The sequence below is a fragment of the Pogonomyrmex barbatus genome, unplaced genomic scaffold, assembly GCF_055798465.1.
Source record: "Pogonomyrmex barbatus isolate J1 unplaced genomic scaffold, ASM5579846v1 scaffold17, whole genome shotgun sequence".
Taxonomy (NCBI): Eukaryota; Metazoa; Arthropoda; class Insecta; order Hymenoptera; family Formicidae; genus Pogonomyrmex; species Pogonomyrmex barbatus.
In genome coordinates this window covers 961,846-980,167 of record NW_028297113.1, presented here as the reverse complement: position 1 = coordinate 980,167, position 18,322 = coordinate 961,846, and the positions used below count along the sequence as shown (strand labels likewise).

Here is an 18,322-nt window from a genome sequence, read left to right as displayed (position 1 = left end):
GGAAAACGATTCGCATTATGTCAACGAGAGGATGATGATATAGACTACTTCGGAAAGTGCATTACCGGCGTTTCTCGCGTTTGTTCTCCGCCTCGGGCTTATTTATCGCTCCGGGGGTCGAGTCGCGTTGGCTTCAAGTCGCAGCTGCTGTCTGTAATGGAGTTGCGTACCGCCGTCATATATGGGGCAAGAAGTTGGGTGCAATGGGGAAGTAGTAGTCAACTCGAGAACAGATGTGATGGAAAAGTGAAGAACCTCGAGAAAAAGTAAATACTCTGTACATCGAGTGTACGATGAGCGAGAAGCTGAGCGCGGAAGAAGGGCGCAAAAAGGCCAAACGCATGTTGGGAGGGAAAGAGCGGAAGAAGAGGGAGGGAAGAGCAACATTATTCTGGAAACGCGCGAGATGACACGTGAAATGATACGAGAATATGCGATGGGCGCAAACTGATATCGCACTTGCAGAAACGAGTAAGGAAAGGCGCGAAGGGCAGCAAAACAAGGGGGAAGAAGAGCGATGGAGAGATACACGCGGAAATAAGCTGGGACATTATCGTGGCAGAAGAAACCGGACGACCGGGAGGACACTTTGATGCATGGAGGGTGAACGTGAGCGCGAGTGCGAATCAAAAAGAAATCCACTCTCGCGGTCCATAAAAATCCGTCGTGCTGCGCGCGCGGCCCAAAAAACGCGAACGCAAGGTTGCCGTTGTCGTGCGAGGTGAGAGGTCGGAGAAGAGAATCCGCGCGACCGCTGACACCCGTAAGTGGAGTGGCAGCGAGCGTAATAAGAAGTAAGCGAAACGGGGAAAATCCAATTGAGGGGAGCCGCGACCGCGCGGACGAGGACGAGGCGCGCGAGAGTTCTCGAAGAAAAAGAGCGAGAGAGAGGAGGGAAGAGTGACAAGGTGCGAGCGACCGGGAGGGAACGAGAGCACATCGCAAAGAAAAAGGACAAAGATTGGGAGACATGCGCGAAACGAGAGAAACATGAGAAGCGCTTAAGGAAAACCAGTCTAACTGCGCATACACAATCGAGAAAAGAAATGCGGGAAATGTAAAAAGGATAAATAACAAGGAAGAGGGTGAAAGAGAAAGAAAGGAAGTTTAAAGTATAAAAGAGGATCTATGTAAACAGTTGGCATAACTGGAAAGGTTTCGAAAAGCACCTTCAAAAGAAAACGAGACAAGCGAATCCAAGGTGAGATCACAAGGTGAGAATCGAGTAGAAAGATGCAAACGAGATTACCGCAAGAAAATATCTGGGGGAGGGGACATTTTGGGGAGGGGGAGAGAGTATCGAAGAACCAGAGGACGCCGTCCTCGGGGAATAGACAACGAGAGAAAAGAGGCAAAGACAGAGATCCAGGAGGGCAACGCGGACAGCGAGGACCGTGATAATGAGAGAGGAGGATGATGTGGGACGAAGTGGCGGGCGCGACAGAGAGAAATTGAGTGGGAATACAGGGATGAAGGGTTGAGCGCCACGTTGGTGATACGTTGCGAGGGAGTAGGAGTGCTCGAGCACGTAGAACGGAGCAAAAGAGGATGACGAGGGGGTACGGCAGATCGAATGAGGAGCGCAGTACGTCGGGGCAGAAAGGAAGCGGGAGGGGGAGAGGCAGGGGAGAGTACGTTGAGGGAGGGTGTGAGGTGACGTCACGCCGGGTCGATACTCACTCATACTACTCCGCCGCGTGCGGTACACGGTATACCCCCGGCGATGGCGCACGCGCATCTTTTACCCCTTAACCGTACCACCGACACTCGTACTCGCTTCTGAACGCTGCTTCCCGCCATATTAGCCACCATGGGGTAGGCGAGGATGTGCGACAGGGGTGGCTCGGGGTGTTTCTTCTTTCGAAAGGTAATCCACGCGCTTTTTCTCTCTCTCTCTCTCTCTCTCTCTCTCTCTCTCACTCGTTCTCGCTTCCTCATTCTTCGTTTGTCTATTTATCATTCTCTCACTCTGCCGCACTCATTTCCTCATCGGGCACCTACTTAACCGTCCTACGCGCGCCCTTTCGCATCACGTCGCCGGTCACGTGAGACCGGAAAGGGATTGGCAGCTTGCATCCGAGAGAGGGACAGGTCTTAGAAGAGAAAGATCGGCTGGCGTCCTCTTCAGCGGTGGTGCTGGTCGAGGACAACTCGCGCACGCATGGGACCCCCGCGACGAGGTAGCGCGACACGCGCGACGGCGTTTGCCCGGCAGTTGGGTGAGACCGAGAAATGCAAAGAGAAGACGGACGGAGTACGGGGGTGGTGGGCTACTGGCAGGAAAGGCGGCGAGGAATTCCAGGAGCCGCCGCCGACGTCGACGAACGAAAGGAGCTACAAATCAGCCGCGGCAGCGTGGATGTCCCTGCTGTCGCTTTGCGATTGGATGTGCGGCACCGCCGCGTGGCTCGTCCCGGTCACATGCCTCCGCGGGGTGCGTTTTTCCCACGGTTCACCTTTTGTGCTAGTTCTTTCGATCGTTGGCGTCGCAAACGACTGTTAAACGCGCTGATAGATATGAGTTTTTTCGAGATGCGCGACGCTAGGTGAAGGCTCCATTGTCTCGCAAAAATCTTGGTTCCTGTAGGAGCAAATAATCCACCGTATCTTCTGGCACCGCAGTCAATGAGCGGGCGCGAAGATTTACGGTGGTGTTCGTGACGTTGAAGCGTGACAGGTGGATGAGCTTGTTCCGAGCGCCGTGGTTCGATAAGGGTGCGTTTTTCTCGATAGTTTCAGTGGAGTGTGAATCCAGCCGAAATCACGGTCAACGAGCGCGGGGATTTACGCGTGGGTGCTTGTGTGTCGTCCAAGTGACAGATTGATGAGTTTGTTTCCGAGACGCCGCGTGTTTCGTTAAATGATCTTGATAGAAATTTATATTTTGCGTTTATCTTGAATATGCTATTTTAGATTTTATTTTATGGAGTACGTATTTGATAATTTTATTACATCTTACATGAATATATTAATTGAGATATGAGATATTTGAAAAGTAGAAGAGTTCAAGTGTAAATAATTTTTATTACTTATCTTATTTGATGGTAATTTTATCGATTATAATTTGATTACTGGTTTAAAGTTTGAATAATTTAAATTAATTATTTTCAAAAATCTCTTCTCAATAAGAGAAGAGATAGAAATTATCACTAATAAACTTAATTAACAGAAATTAGAAATATGAAATGCCACGAATTGTTGAATACATCTTAATTTAATTCAGTAATTGCATAAATTTTTGCTTTAAATACTATACCATTCACAATATTTTTATATCCGTAAGCAAAATATTTTTTTTATAAACTTGTGAATTTATATATAAAATCTTTTCAATTTATAAACGATATTAAAATAATAAAATTTTTTAAATGTTAATTTTTTAAATTATTTAAATAATTTTTCAATTAAAAAAAGATCTAGTTTGCAAAATATTTAAAAAGATTTTCAAACAATTTTTATTGATTTATTGCTTAAATTATTATTAAATTATTAATGTTTACTTATCATCATTATAATTATACGACTTTCCAAATCACTATATAACGTAAGATGTGAAGCCAAATTACGTAATTGCTAATGGAGTATACATGTGTAATTGATCCATGACATATGTAGCTCAGTTGTTATGGTTATCATTGATCTAGACCTTGATTAATCCGCTTTTGATGAAGAGATGCCATTTATGCGATTCCACTTTTTGATATCACGCATCGTTGCTTTCAATCGCTCTACACATCGATAATAATATCGAACTTTCGCGATCGTCATTTTTCCTTTGTCGTTTTCCGTTTTGTAATAATCAAATTTCTTAATTAGAGTTATCAAAACGGCAAAAATCAATTATTGTTTTACAGGAGGGCCGGGGGGAAGTGACAGACATAAGCGCAAGTCCTGGGAGGCAGGCACCTGCCAACCAGTTGCGCCCCAAGGAACCACCCCCCATGGTCATTCAAGGAGACTTCAGGAAGGTACTGGCAACATTTCATTAACTCGTTACCGACACAATGGACGAATTTAGTGCTCGTTGTGTCGGCAAACTTCAATTGCTGGACAACACAACGATGGATTCCGACACCCGGGACTCTATTATATTGTTCGTGTCGACGATCGGTAGAAATATATCGGCGTGTGCTTTAGTCGCCATACATTGTTTACGTAATCCGATCGCTATTATATTAAATATGTCAAAAATTTAAATTAAATCATTTTGTATTCAATTTTTTCATAAATGAATACAAAATATAATATGGACTAATTGTGTTGCCAGTCTTGCCAGTTCATTAATAATATAGAAAAGTATTGGAAATGAATTTTTGTGTACGCACGTTTTTTCTGAAAATAAAAAAAGATCAAATTTTGTCAAGTTTATACAAATATTATTAAAATCATATGTATCTAATTTATGTATTTTTCTGCTTATTACTTATATTAATCATGCATTATTTTAATATTTCTTATTTAAATATTTATATATTTTGCTATATGTAGAAATAATTTAATAAATAGCATATAAAAACGTGGAAAATTTGCTTCCGTTGTCGAGATAATTTCGCTGGTCCATGCAAATGTTGGCAAAATTTCATTACGTATTCCCTGAAATGGAAGAATTTATCATTGCAGGTGAGCGGGATCAGTACAGAAATCTTCAAGCAGATCGAGACTGTCGAAAACGATCATGACGCATCGACAGCGGCGGCCCTCGAAGCTGTTGAGCGGAGAGGCGAGATGGTCGTGCGTGTCATTGAGCCTCGGCAAATGGGTAGACAGGCTTCCGAGGCGGCGAAAAAATTTATTGCCATGCAGGTACGTTATCGATGGACCGTCTGTTTCCGACAGATCGTGATTCATTTGCGTTCGAACGCAATATCTTGTCATAAATTAGTACTATGCGCAGTTCTTCCGGTTAAAACATTAATTCTCTGTGTCCACCTGTGTGTTTATATATCTCTTTGCTTTCCCATAACTCGATTACAGAATAGCACTGGCAACATTTAGCGATATTTTATATCGTTTTCACTACTATTATTTGTGATAAAATTGTAAAACTATACGATATTTACTTCCTTGCGGAACACAAACATTTTTAAAGACTTGCTAAAACACAATATAAAGTATATTTTGATATTAAATTCGACTAAAATTTAAGTTAAAGTTAGAGCGATTATACAATATGCATTTTATTTTACCGTACTTAATTTCTGTTAATAATTTTTTATTACATTCGTTAATGATTGTAAAAATGTTAATATGGCGGCTATTGTCAAAACTATCGAATAAATTATTGAAGAGAGATAATATTGAACTTAACTCGATTTACAAAGTTAGACGAACAGAGTGTAACAATCTGTTTGCACCGCGGCTACATTTGTTTTACACAAATGTCGGGGTCGAGAGAAAATTATTTTCACGGCAACGAAGCAATTTTGCGCAGCGTAATTTTCATCCAAAGTGCGCGCGCGCGCGCAGACGAACGCTGTGAAATATCTCGACAGCGCGAATTAAGAAAGTTCACCGGTGATATTCGTTTCAGGATCCTAAGCACCCCATCCACTTCGTCGAGATAATCAAACGACCGGGACAGACTCTCGGCCTCTACATACGCGAGGGCAACGGCGTCGACAGGAACGACGGGGTCTTTATCTCCAGGATAGCTCTGGAGACCGCCGTCTATAACAGCGGCTGCTTGAAGGTGAGTGTCCCGCTCATGCTCTACGAATTCGCTTCCGTTCTCGCTTCGAGACGACGACAGTGAGAAACTGACGCGATGGAGAAAACGAAGTGAGCAGTAGAATCGAGACACATCCGTGAATCGTCCCCTCGTCTTCTTTTTGCCAAGCGAGAACTTAATTGCCGTCGGTCCTCGGAACGAGCTCGGAGCGGCCATTTAAGATTGGGAACCTATTTCGAGAGAAGGAGAAAGAAAGAAAGAAAGACAGCGAAAAGAGACGCAACAACGGAGAGGGGAAGGAGGGGGGGGGGGAGGGGGGAGGAGGAAGGGGACACAGGGTTTCGATGGCGCGCGAGAACGCCGAATTAAATTTATCCTTTTGCACCTTGACATTTCGCGGGTCTCGGGCATCGATCGATCCCGCATCGTTCGGGGAGATATTTGTCTTGTCGTCCGCCGCGGTATCGTTTCTTCTCTTTATCCGCCAGTCACCATGTATGTGTCGCACGTGCAGGTGGGCGACGAGATCCTGGCGGTGAATCTGGTCGATGTGACGCATATGAGCCTGGATGACGTCGTGATCATCATGTCGATACCGAGGCGACTCGTCCTGGCCACGAGGCATGGCCCGCATCAACCGGTTTCGCATAGCCGTCAGACTGAGCACAAGGCGCCGCCCGTGGTGGTCATCAAGAGGGAATTGAACGAGGACGAGAATGATCACGCGACGAGTAATCACGTCAGGTATTATCTCAGACCGACTTCTACATGTAGCTTTTGAATTAATTGTCGGAATCGACAAGTCACCTCGTACGTCGTTGGCTATTCCGAGATTTTTACGGATAGCTTTATTGCTGACGTCATTACAAACCTTTTATACCTTTCATTTCTTCTCGTACAGAAGCTCGTCGGGGTAAATTGAATCGTTAGCGAGGAGTTGATATTCCGTTGTACATGTAGACAATCCTCCAATTATTTCAATAGTACTCTGTATTTCGATACTTGACAATTGACAATTGAAATCTTTTCTATCGTAAATTTTTTCTATCATTAGAACGATAAGCTCTATTATTAGTAGTTTAGTGGAGAAAATTTTATTTCTTATACGCAGGGATGGCAGTAGTCGTAGACGAGGCGATGGACGCGAGATGTTGCCGTCGCGATCAAGACTCGGTCTCACGGGTTTGGGATCGAGCCAGGATCTCGGATCGAGCAACGGCGACCTGTACTATAATTCACGACCGGAGGGTCACTGGTCCTATCAACCGCCGCCACCGCCGGTTATCACGCACCAACCGAAACCTTCGTCGACGCAGCACTTCCAACCGTACGAGCGCGGCTATCCGAAGACGTTAGAGAGCTTGGCCGAGAAAGTAAGTCTTGCTATTTCAAGTGCCGAAAACGAAAATCCCGACGCGGATCGAGATCCACCAGAACGACGGAGAAGAGCAGCGAATTCTTTTTCAGGATAAATCAAAAGTAAAAAGAAGTTAAAAATGTTAATATTATAATAATTAAATTATTAATTTTTAATAATACAAATTATAATATGCTACGAATTATTAAATATGAAAAATTAACAATATTTGTTTTTCGTGTTAAATACTAAAAGTTTGAACAGAATGGTGTGATAATAATTTTTTAGGTATATATTCCTATTATTTATGACATAAGAAAATTGTCATTTTATTTTAATTCTCACGTAATGCGATTGTTATATTACTTATTGTAATATTATTATCAATTTTTTCGTAACGTACCGTCGCTTATGTGATCTCGATCCGATGTAGTTCACGCATAGATGTTCTAGACGATGTGGATCGAGCACCATTTCATATCTGTCTGCACCAATTCGATACTCGTTTCTCGCCCTTCACTGTCTCCAATAAACGCTGTATTTTACGACTGAAAGAAAGTGGTGAACTCGTGCCAAAATGTCTCGGGATACTTGCTGTCGCGATCTCCGTGTCATTCGGATTATCGGAATTAAGAAAAATAACTTGAAATAATAAAATAACTTGAAATAAAATAGCTTCTTCGTAGCCCATTTCCCTGTGAAAAGGGAAATTAAAAAATTATAGAATCGCGTATTTCGCGACGGTCAGAATGTCGCGCGCATAAAACGTCAATTCGTTTCCAAGTTCACTTGGTGTATCGGATTTCTATCTCGATGATCCCGAAAGCAAACACTTGGCGAGAATAAACGTCGAGGAAACGAATGTCGGACAATTTCGACGAATGCATTTCCGAACGACGCGGAGCGTCGCCGATCCGCTCGCGTATCGATCACGTGCTTCAAATGACTAATCGGTTCTATGAATGAATGTTACATTGAAATTAACCAGGATTTTACAAAGGTAAAGACAATATAAACTCTATCTTGATATCTAGACTTGTATATGACTGCAATTTTCTGTATAATATCTCTAATGGACGAGTATAAATATATTCTCCCTTCCTCTCGAGTATATACTCGACGACGAATGAATGCGCGAATGCATCTGCTCACGCAACGCATTTTACCTAAATTCCAACAATCGTTAGATCCTCAGTTCCTTAAAGAATTCAACGCATATTTCTTTTCATTTGTTGAGACGAATGTTCGAGATCGAGTCAGTAAAAATGTAAATATTTAGATAATATATAATAAAAGAGATGAGAAACTATATATATATATATATATTTTTTTTTTATGTTTGAGCAATAATTAAAGTAATCGCAGGATAATAGAGAATAATTCTCAAATTACAATTTCTGAATAATTATATATTAATCGAAATATTTCTTTTATTATAAGCATAGAAATCAGAAATTGCTTGAGACTAAATTTTACTATTAATATCGTAATAATAAAAAAAGGATAAGAAAAAAAGGATTCTACACTTGCGGTAAAAATATATTATCCTGCCTTTGAGAATTAATAAATGAAAAGATCGCGCGGGACGTTTAATGGCAAGCGAGTGAAATTTTTTAGCCATACTCTCGGTGCACCAGTGCATTCGTTTAACGAGTTCTGCCTAGAAAAAGCGTAACGCGAATTAACGGATATTTATGTGTTCTTAAAATGTAGAAGTCGCGTACACCTGCCGCTGTTTGCGACATGAACCCTAACTTTATGTTTCCTTGTTGCAAGCTTGCTGCTTTCCGTTTGTTCTTTCGACGTTACGTTTTGTGCTTGTGTTCTGGATAACGTTAATCATTGTCTTGGTTAGCGTTATCATGGTCGATCGATTATCAATTGCCAGCGCTTTGCTCAGCATTGTTCCGCAAAGCTGCTATAAATTCTAATCATTTGTTAAAAAACTACTCTTCAACAACTCTTATAACATTTTAAAGAAATTTAAAGAGGTAATCGATCGATCGTAGGAAATGAGATATTATCGTTGTAATTGCCGATGACGTTATTTTTTTATGTAAAAATCTAAATTTTGAAGTTATACGAAACATGATTCATAATTAGTTAGTAAAATGAAAGAAAGAAAGAAAGAAGATTATTTGAGTGTCACGGCGATCAGCAACTTAAGAAAATTCACTTAAGAAGCGTCCACGAATTGTACTTAAAGATTTCGTGCGATCATGCAATTAGGTACACCCCTTCTACACGGGGCCCATGATGCCCTCGTCGAACGGCGGCCGACGTATGTCGACGGGTGGCGGAATGCAATCAGTCGGTGGCAGATTGTCGGGCCAAACTACGCAGTCGACCCATTATGGCTACGGCCAGCATACCGGAAGCGGAAGGATCATGCCGAGGAGTGGTTCCGACCAGCACCTACCCCGAGTCGATTATACGAGCATCACGACGCCGGCGCGACATACCCTTCTTAGATCCAGCTTGAAATCAGGTCCGTAATGAGTTTACCTATCAACGAAGCATCTACGTTCTATCTTTCTCTCCCTCCTTTCTCTCCCTTCTTCTTCTTTTTCTATCTCTCTATTTCTCTCTTGTCACTATCCCTCGAGACCTTTGCACGAGAATTTCCTTCAATAAAAATAACATCACTATATCTCTCAAATACTAAATTCACGCTTGCAATTTACTCATCTCTAAATTCATTATTCTAATAATAAACATGACTTGGAAAGGATGCAGAGATAGGTAATATAGATTCGGAAGAACATTCTCGATAAGAAATTTTAAGATTAGAATACATGTAAAAATAAAATATGTTAGGTCGATATTCTTTCTATTGAATCTATGATATTATGATATTAAATGCACGTGCTATATTTTAACAGCATTTCGTCGTTATTATATTAGGTACGTCAGCATTGCGTTACAATACGAGATACGGTGGACAGACTGATGTAACGTCCGCTGCGCAAAGACAAGGCCAATTCGGCACCTTGACAAGGCGACACCGTCCGTCGTTGGACTATGCCTCCGATACCGAGGCTACATGTTCCAGCTCGCCGAAATCAGCATATTACTATTATAGGCACAATATGAATAATCCATCTCAAAGCAGCGCTGTGTCACATTTAGCTACCCTATCGAGGTCACAAATCGGTCAGAGTTCCTCAGGTGAGTTGAGACAATTGCCCAGTTACGTAACAGCCCACGCTTCCAGAATTAATTTATAGATTTAAGGGGATGCTGAACTCTCGTCTGTATTACCGACGGAATGCAATATTTTTTGTGTCGACTTTTTTATATTTATATTTTTAGATTTATTTAATTTTATAGATTTAGAAATCCTTTTTCATTAAAGTTTGTGCATTAATACCTGTTTAGGAAATTCGTATCAAGAACGAGATCAATTTTTTAAATTAGATCTATTTTTTTAAGTTAGATCTTTTTTACCATTTATTATGGCGTTTAGAGTTGTCAAGTTGCGTCAATATTTGCTTTATATAAAAATTTGCAGCCTATCGACTTATGTATCTATAAAACTGATATTATTAAACTAGAAAATTACATAAAAAAATAACATTGAGTTCTTAGAATTAGATTTAAATATCTAATGTGATACAAAAAGTCGAAAATTTGTTCATATACAGAGATGTAAGTATGAATATATATATATATATATATATATATATATATATATATATATATATATATACGTATATATAAATGTATTTATGTACGTTAGATATGCATATGTGTGAACGCTCCTGTCGGAGTTCGCTCGTCTGTTCGTATTACTTGCATCACTTTAAATGTTATTGATAATATTCTCTATCTCTTTTGCTGAACCGATCTCTTGATGAACCAACTTTCACTTCAAATAAACGAATTAATTAATTTGATTCTTCATTTATCGATGCTAATTAGTTTAGTATTTGGAAAATCATGTATATTTAGAAATTCCGAAAATTTACTGATTATAATCACGTTGAATTGGAATATTTAAAGAAATATCTGGAGTAAGAGTTATGCTAAATTTAAAAGAAATAATATTTAATATTCAGAGAGTTACATTTAACAATCTTGAATTTTTAAAATCTGGAAATTTGCATTTTCTCTTTGACATAACAAAATTTTTGTACAGGTTTAAGGTCGAATTCACTACCACGAAGCGGTCGGACATTGCCCCAGCAGCCTGGTCTCAGGTCGGGCCTCAGCACGGTCGCGTCGGGCCTGATCGATCAAGAGGACAGCGATGGCGCTCTATCGGCGCCGGAATTGCCTTCCATCAGGCGTGACAGAGGTAAGACCCAGACAATTCAATCGGGATGATAACTGACGATCAACGGGGCTATACTTAACGTGAAATCGTGTCGGCAAACAGGCAGGATACCATCCTCGCCGAGTGTATTCACGTCGGACGAATACCGCGCCTGGCTGAGTCGCACACCGAGTACCAGTGCTCTGTACGAACAGATCAGGGCGACCACAAGTAGACCGCCGCGTTACACATACAGCGCCGAGAACATTCACGCAGCCGCCAATCAGGTAAATGTGAACTCAATGATTTTGGATTTTCGGCAATCAGTCGGGTATATCGCCGCTAACTTTGTTTTCGCTATAAATAACATGGTAATAGATTTTCTATCTTTGTTTTATTATTAAATATATTAGCTTACATTTGATGAATTTGAAATTGTAACTTCTTGTTGCGCGAATAATAATAATAATAAGAGTATTGATACGTATTTTTTTCTACATTAATACGTATCAGTACTTTATTATTTTTATTATTACGCACAATATATGCGTAAATTTAGTTTTTTCTGTTATTAGTTTTATATTTTTTTCAAGCGTTTGTTTGAAAAAAATATAAAACTTAAACAGTATCTCAATAAACAAAAATAGAATAAAAATAAACAAAAATGTATTTGAGATAAGCATTAAAAAAAGAAGAAAACTCCGTTTAATTAGAAATCTAAATTTAATATACTATATAATTAAAAGCACCTATCTTCTCTTCAATCAAAAGGAACTTTACAAAAAAAATTCAAATTCAGGACAACTCAAAAGCAATCCATCTTCTTAATTTTTATAGGTTGTCTTTTGTGAAAAAAATTAAATTATTAATTTAAAAAATTAAATTATTAATTTTAATATAACTTAAATTATTATTAGCTAATGGATGAACTACATTTTCATATTAGCTATAAAACCTTTATAAACTTAATTAAAGAAACATTACCCACTTTAACACTTGAAGAGCTACAAATGCAAAAGCTACAATGTTGATGAAATAGTTTACATCTCTTCCTGGCTTGTGTAGGGTGATTACGGCAGTTATGGTGCATACAGGCCGCTCTCGACCACACTTGATCGTCTATCAACGAGGTCAGCCTCGGCACAGCAGGTCAATCTCGCGAATCTAAGAGCGTCGACGGCCATCAGTTCGACATGCCATCGCGGTACAACGAATCCGAGGCCGGCCTCGGTGGCTTCGAGTGCGCGCTCATCGTTGGCGGCTCAGAAAGCATCGCTGACGAGTTCCGCGAGCCAACGGGCGACGTCGGTCAGGAGGATTAGGAATCTGTTGGACTTGGAATCCACGAGGAGTATACCTACCCCAACGCCTACCAGAACTCAGGGTCAAATACTGCTAGATATTAATCCTGCGGGTGATTAGTTAATCTGCTATGTATCTGTTTACTGCTTCATAAACTTGAGAGCGCTAAAAGGGCGTTTCGTTTCGCAGAGTTCCTCAAGTATAAAATAGAGAAGCCACCGACTGTGGGCACACCGAGTTCGACCAGTTCGCTTTTGAGCTCGCTCGGGGAGACGACCGGCGGTGATTTGGCAAGCGGAGCCAGCGGATTGTTGTCGGTTCATCTTTTAGCAGGACGCGGTCTCCGATCGACTACGACCTCATCAGCTGCCACGACACCTTCTACTCCCTCAGGTCAGCCGAATTTAGGTGCGTTAGATGAAACACCCGTATATCTTCACATCGCCCGAGGTTGGCAAACATAAAATAATCTCTATATTGGTCTATATACGAGGGTAGTCTGAAAAGTTTTGAGCCTTAACATGAAGACGACGTTACTCGTCAAAACCATTTTAGTACTACAATAGTATATGCTTTGAAAGACTTTTGTGAAAATTTCAATCATTTTGGACGCTTGGACGTTGTTGTTTGAGTCAGTCGATGTCAATGTTTTTGTAAAAATGGAAAAAATTGAATATCGTGCCGTGATTAAATTCTTACATTTGAAAGGCAATACGCCTGCGCAAATTAAAATCGAGTTGGACGCTGTTACGGGGACTCTGCCCCATCATTTGCCACTGTAAAAAGATGGGCAGCTGAATTTAAACGTGGTCGTATCAGCTTGACTGATGATGAGCGTTCGGGACGGCCAAAAACTGCGACCACCGCTGATAACATCGAAAATGTTCACCAAATGATAATGGATGACCGTTGAATCAAAGTTAGAGAGATAGCAGAGGCTATGGGCATATCGAAAGAACGCGTTTGTCATATATTGACTGAAGAATTGGATATGCGCAAGCTATCCGCGCGTTGGATGCCGCGCTTGCTCACTTTGGATCAAAAACGAATTCGAATGAACATTTCTAAGGCCCTGTTGGAGTGGTTCAAGCGAAATGAGTCAGATTTTTTGCGTCGATTTATAACTGTAAATGAAACTTGGATCCACCACTACATTCCAGAGACAAAAGAACAGTCAAAACAGTGGACTGCAAAGGCAAGTGAACCTGCTCCGAAAAAGGTTCCATCAGCTGGGAAGGTAATGGCGACTGTTTTTTGGGATAGTCACAGAATTGTGTATATTGACTATCTTGAAAAAGGTAAAACAATAACGGGTAAAACAATAAGCATATTACGCATCACTTGATAAGCTGAAGGCAGAAATTGCAAAAAAACGGCCGCATTTGAAGAAGAAGAAAGTGCTGTTCCATCAAGACAACACACCTGCTCACACTTCGGCAGTCGTCATGGCCAAAATTCACGAACTGCACTTCGAATTGGTTGACCATCCACCGTATTCACCAGATTTGACTCCCAGCGACTTTTTCCTGTTTCCTAAGCTTAAAGTTTCGCTTGGAAGACAGAGATTTTCATCGAACAAGGAGGTCATCGCATACGTAAACGCCTATTTTGCGAAGCAAGATGCCAACTACTATTTGGAGGGGTTAAAGAGGTTAGAGTATCGATGGGAAAAGTGTATCGACTTAAAAGAAGATTATGTTGAAAAATAAAATTATATTTGACCGAAAAAATACTTGTTTCTATGTTAGGCTCAAACTTTTCAGACTACCCTCGTATACTCACACTTTACTCTACATTAATCTCGTATACTCACATAACGTGTAAAGTCATAATTTTGCCAATCTTGGATATAAAATTTCTACAATAGGTTCTTCAAATTAATTTTTTTTAAATAAATATATTAATTTGCGATAAACTATAGCTAGTTGCGGCTTGAGAGACTTGTACTGCGTATTGGAGTGCGATAGGGTGCACAAAGCACGCACGGTAGTGCGAACTGGCGATCTGATGTTCGATTGGGACGAAACCTTCGAGCTGGACCTCGTAGGCAATCGGCAGCTGGATCTGCTCGTTTACTCTTGGGACCCACAGTACAGGCATAAGCTCTGTTATAAGGGATCGGTGCATTTAGCGAGTCTGTTAAAAGAGTCGCCGGAACATCAACTAGCTGTCAAAGTCGAGCCACGTGGTACAATTTATCTAAAACTGCGATACACTGACGCCCAACAAACTTTCCGACGAAGAGGTCTACCAGTCATATCCTTAGCTACGAGGGTGGCGCCTCTTTTCGGGGTTGATTTGGATACAGTAGTGAGTTTTTCGTTTTTTGACAACAAATCAATCTTACATTTTTTATCAAAGTAATACAAATGTAATATGTTCTAGTTTAATCCATTTAAATCTTAGGAAACCTGTAATCATTTTTTGTTAATTAAAACAGGTAAGTCGAGAAACCAAGACTGGTGGAGTTCCCGGTGGAGTTTCCACAGCTTTGGCGATGGGAGTTTCAAACGTTCCGATTATCGTGTGGCGTTGCGTCGAGGAAGTGGAGAGAAGAGGACTCGATATTATCGGTAAATATCAAATTAAGAAAATGTCAAAGTCGGAAATGTTTGTGCATGCATAATAAGGATCATCGTTTTATTTCGTGTAACAGGTTTATACAGGCTCTGCGGTTCGGCGACCAAGAAGAGGATACTTCGGGAAGCTTTCGAGAGGAACGCGCGATCCGTGAATTTGTCGCCCGACAACGTGCCGGATATCAATGTCATCACCGGTAATACATCGCAAAAGCCGTTTTGAAAAAAACACTAATAGTGCAATCGATAGTGATCACGATCTTTTTTTTTCTAGGCGTACTGAAGGATTATCTACGTGAACTTCCGGAACCTCTCTTCACCAAGTGCCTCTACCAGATGATGGTCGACGCACTGGCCGTCTGTTTGCCAGATGACCCGCAGGGCAACGCTAAGCTTATGTTCAGTATACTAGATTGTCTGCCTAAGGTCAACAGGGTACGTAGAAAGAAATTATGAAGAAACAATAAGAAAAAAAGAAAGTCAATAGAGGATGAGACGAGACTTCTGCACGATTATACTCAGGTTCTAATTATACGTGTTGTTCCTTGACAATAGTGCACGCTGATTTACTTACTGGATCACCTGGCGATGGTAGTATCGCAATGCAATAAAATGTCACCTGCAAGTCTCGCTGTTTGCTTCGGTCCGGTATTGATGTTACACTCGGAAGAAAGCGGACCTCCGTTAGATTTCCAACAGCCAATTGCTGTACTCAAATATCTGCTGGAGATTTGGCCAGTAAAGTCAGGTAATGTACTTGTTCTTGATGAATTTTATGTAAAACTTGTTTTTTTGCAGCTTTACAATAATTAAAAAAACAATATATTTCAATATATTTAATATATTTTAGTTTCATTTTGATTATACTTGATTATTATTATTATACTTAATTATAATGACGAGCATTAAGAATAAAAAGAAAAAGTCATCTAAGAGCGGAGTAATCAGTAGCTAATTTCACAGACAGTTCGGAAGACTTCTTCAGTCGGTTCAACACTTCCTCGAGTTACGCCACTAGTCGAGCGCAGCAGCAGTCAGCAGCATCTGCAACAGGCGCAACAGCAAGTGCAGCAGCAATTGCAGCAACAGGTGCAACTGCAGGGAACATTGGGACGCACAGGGCTGCCTTGGCAGCAGCCACCCTCACTTCTTCATCAACCCCAAACTACGGCAGCCGCAGTCCTCGGACCCTCCATTCGTCCTCCACCACCGGTCAAGCCGCGTCAGGTAGGCCGTTAATGTGTGTGCTTTCTCGCACGATTCGTACGTGTTTGTTAAAGGAATCTTAACCCTAAACAGTATACAAGCAGACTCTAATCTTCATTATTACAAATGTTTATATTTATTTTAAATTGTTCACGTAAAAGTTTATATGTAGAGAATATTATTAGAGATTTTAAAAATAAATAAAGTATCGGATCACAGAGAGTCTGTTTCTTCAATTCTTTTTTATGTAAGTAAAATATATTTGATATTGTTTAGGGTTAACTGCATTGATTTTTCCGATTCCTACAGACTTGTGTAAATCTTTGCTTGAATAATTCGAGATTTTGGAATCAGAAGAACGAATGGAGAAGACATCCACCAAATAACCTGAACATATAAACTCAGTTTTTCTTCATTCTCGCTTCTTCTTATATTCTACGCATATTGAAATGTTATTGAATAGCATGGTAGGCAAAGTATCAAATTCTATTTCTCCTTTGTTCGCTTCGCAGACAATCTTATTTGCGCGTCTCTACAAAATTGAATTTACGCCTGTTTAGTGATTATCGATTCGCTCTGCTTACATGTATCGAACATATCAAATGTTTTCAATCACGATAAGATTTCCATCAAAGTACTTCTATTTATCATGAATTCGCAAATGTTTTGGTGTGCAATGTTTCAAAGCATATACGATTTAAAAATTTGGATCATTTTTTTCTCTTAGCAATTAATTCTCAAAGATAATTTTTAAAAATGCTGCAATGTTAATTAAAGTAAAAAAATTATGATATAAATATTCCTAAATTACATATCTTTCAATAAATAATTATTTATATAATTACAAAAACAGATTTAGTTAAATAAAAATTTTTGTGAATTGTCAGAGTGAAGAATTATTTAATTTTGAAAAAATTATTATATTATAAATTATTATTATATATGTCAATAAAAGAAGTTAATTTCTATTTTGGGAAACATTCCTAACTAAAATAGATTGCGATTGTCATTCATTATCATCACCATTAATTATTCTATCCCGCGATATAAATTTGACAAGTTTATGTACATATATTTCATATATATTATATTATCATTTATGCAAAGTGTTTTCGTGCATGCTCGATGTCATTTTTATATCTTTTGTACGGGCATACATTGGGTCGATATGATTTCCGTTTTGTGTATATAATTTCGACGTCATTCCTATTATAATGACAATTTACGTTGTCTTCTTTATCTTTTTTCGTTTGGGCACGTATTCTTCAGAGCAAGCGCAAATTGCCGGCTCTACCAAACCGCTGACAGCACAGAGACGCCGCTTCTTGCACAGGTATTATCGTTATTATCATTTTCTTTATCGTGTACATCCGCCTTTAGTTCGTTGTCACATGCATGGCCCGACTCAGATATCAGAGAAACGTTCATCATTCATGTAACTCTCATTTTATCTTCATATTATCACGTTTTATACGATCTAAATGTCGCCAATATGCTGAGTACTTGTAAATACCTTTCTCTACGTTGATGTAGCACATATTTTTGCGTATGCTCACAGTTGCGTTCCATTTCCACGACTCTCTGGTATCCGCGAAATTACATAGAAACGACTTAAAAGAAATTTCGCAGAATTATTAAAGATTTCTTGAGGATACGTGTCAGATTTTATAATATTAAAAAAAAGATATATGTAAATAAAAAAATTATTTTATAAAATAATGACTTGTCAATTGTAAAAACTTTTTATTGTGTAAGTTCTTAGATATACTATACGCATATATCGATATATATATATATATATATATATATATATATACTTATATATCGAATTTACCATTGAAAATTATATACTATATGTATCAGGGAATAACAGTCATTTATGAAGTTAATCAAGTGTTTTAAATATTTCATGAAATTAAAAATATATTAAAATATTTATATTTTATATTTAATAT

At 39.6% G+C, this 18,322-nt stretch overlaps 1 protein-coding gene across 29 annotated transcripts in view; it reads left to right on the top strand.

Annotated features, from left to right (window-relative positions):
• The window catches only part of RhoGAP100F (Rho GTPase activating protein at 100F), a 79,017-nt gene that overhangs the window by 46,232 nt on the left and 14,463 nt on the right, over positions 1 to 18,322 (top strand). For 22 of the 29 annotated variants that reach the window (XM_089074510.1, XM_089074526.1, XM_089074516.1 and 19 more), the window contains 18 exons: positions 3,855 to 3,968; positions 4,621 to 4,803; positions 5,531 to 5,689; positions 6,183 to 6,412; positions 6,780 to 7,041; positions 8,014 to 8,025; positions 9,255 to 9,513; positions 9,930 to 10,193; positions 11,164 to 11,322; positions 11,404 to 11,567; positions 12,346 to 12,694; positions 12,772 to 12,990; positions 14,504 to 14,892; positions 15,023 to 15,155; positions 15,239 to 15,358; positions 15,436 to 15,596; positions 15,717 to 15,909; positions 16,129 to 16,388. In XM_089074510.1, coding sequence (XP_088930636.1) covers positions 3,855 to 3,968; positions 4,621 to 4,803; positions 5,531 to 5,689; positions 6,183 to 6,412; positions 6,780 to 7,041; positions 8,014 to 8,025; positions 9,255 to 9,513; positions 9,930 to 10,193; positions 11,164 to 11,322; positions 11,404 to 11,567; positions 12,346 to 12,694; positions 12,772 to 12,990; positions 14,504 to 14,892; positions 15,023 to 15,155; positions 15,239 to 15,358; positions 15,436 to 15,596; positions 15,717 to 15,909; positions 16,129 to 16,388 — 3,630 coding nt within the window. Of the gene's footprint in view, positions 1 to 1,628; positions 1,868 to 1,980; positions 2,435 to 3,854; positions 3,969 to 4,620; positions 4,804 to 5,530; positions 5,690 to 6,182; positions 6,413 to 6,779; positions 7,042 to 8,013; positions 8,026 to 9,254; positions 9,514 to 9,929; positions 10,194 to 11,163; positions 11,323 to 11,403; positions 11,568 to 12,345; positions 12,695 to 12,771; positions 12,991 to 14,503; positions 14,893 to 15,022; positions 15,156 to 15,238; positions 15,359 to 15,435; positions 15,597 to 15,716; positions 15,910 to 16,124; positions 16,389 to 17,636; positions 17,701 to 18,322 lie in introns of those variants that run through there. The other 7 variants (XM_089074518.1, XM_089074517.1, XM_011644981.2 and 4 more) reach the window with 7 other exon arrangements.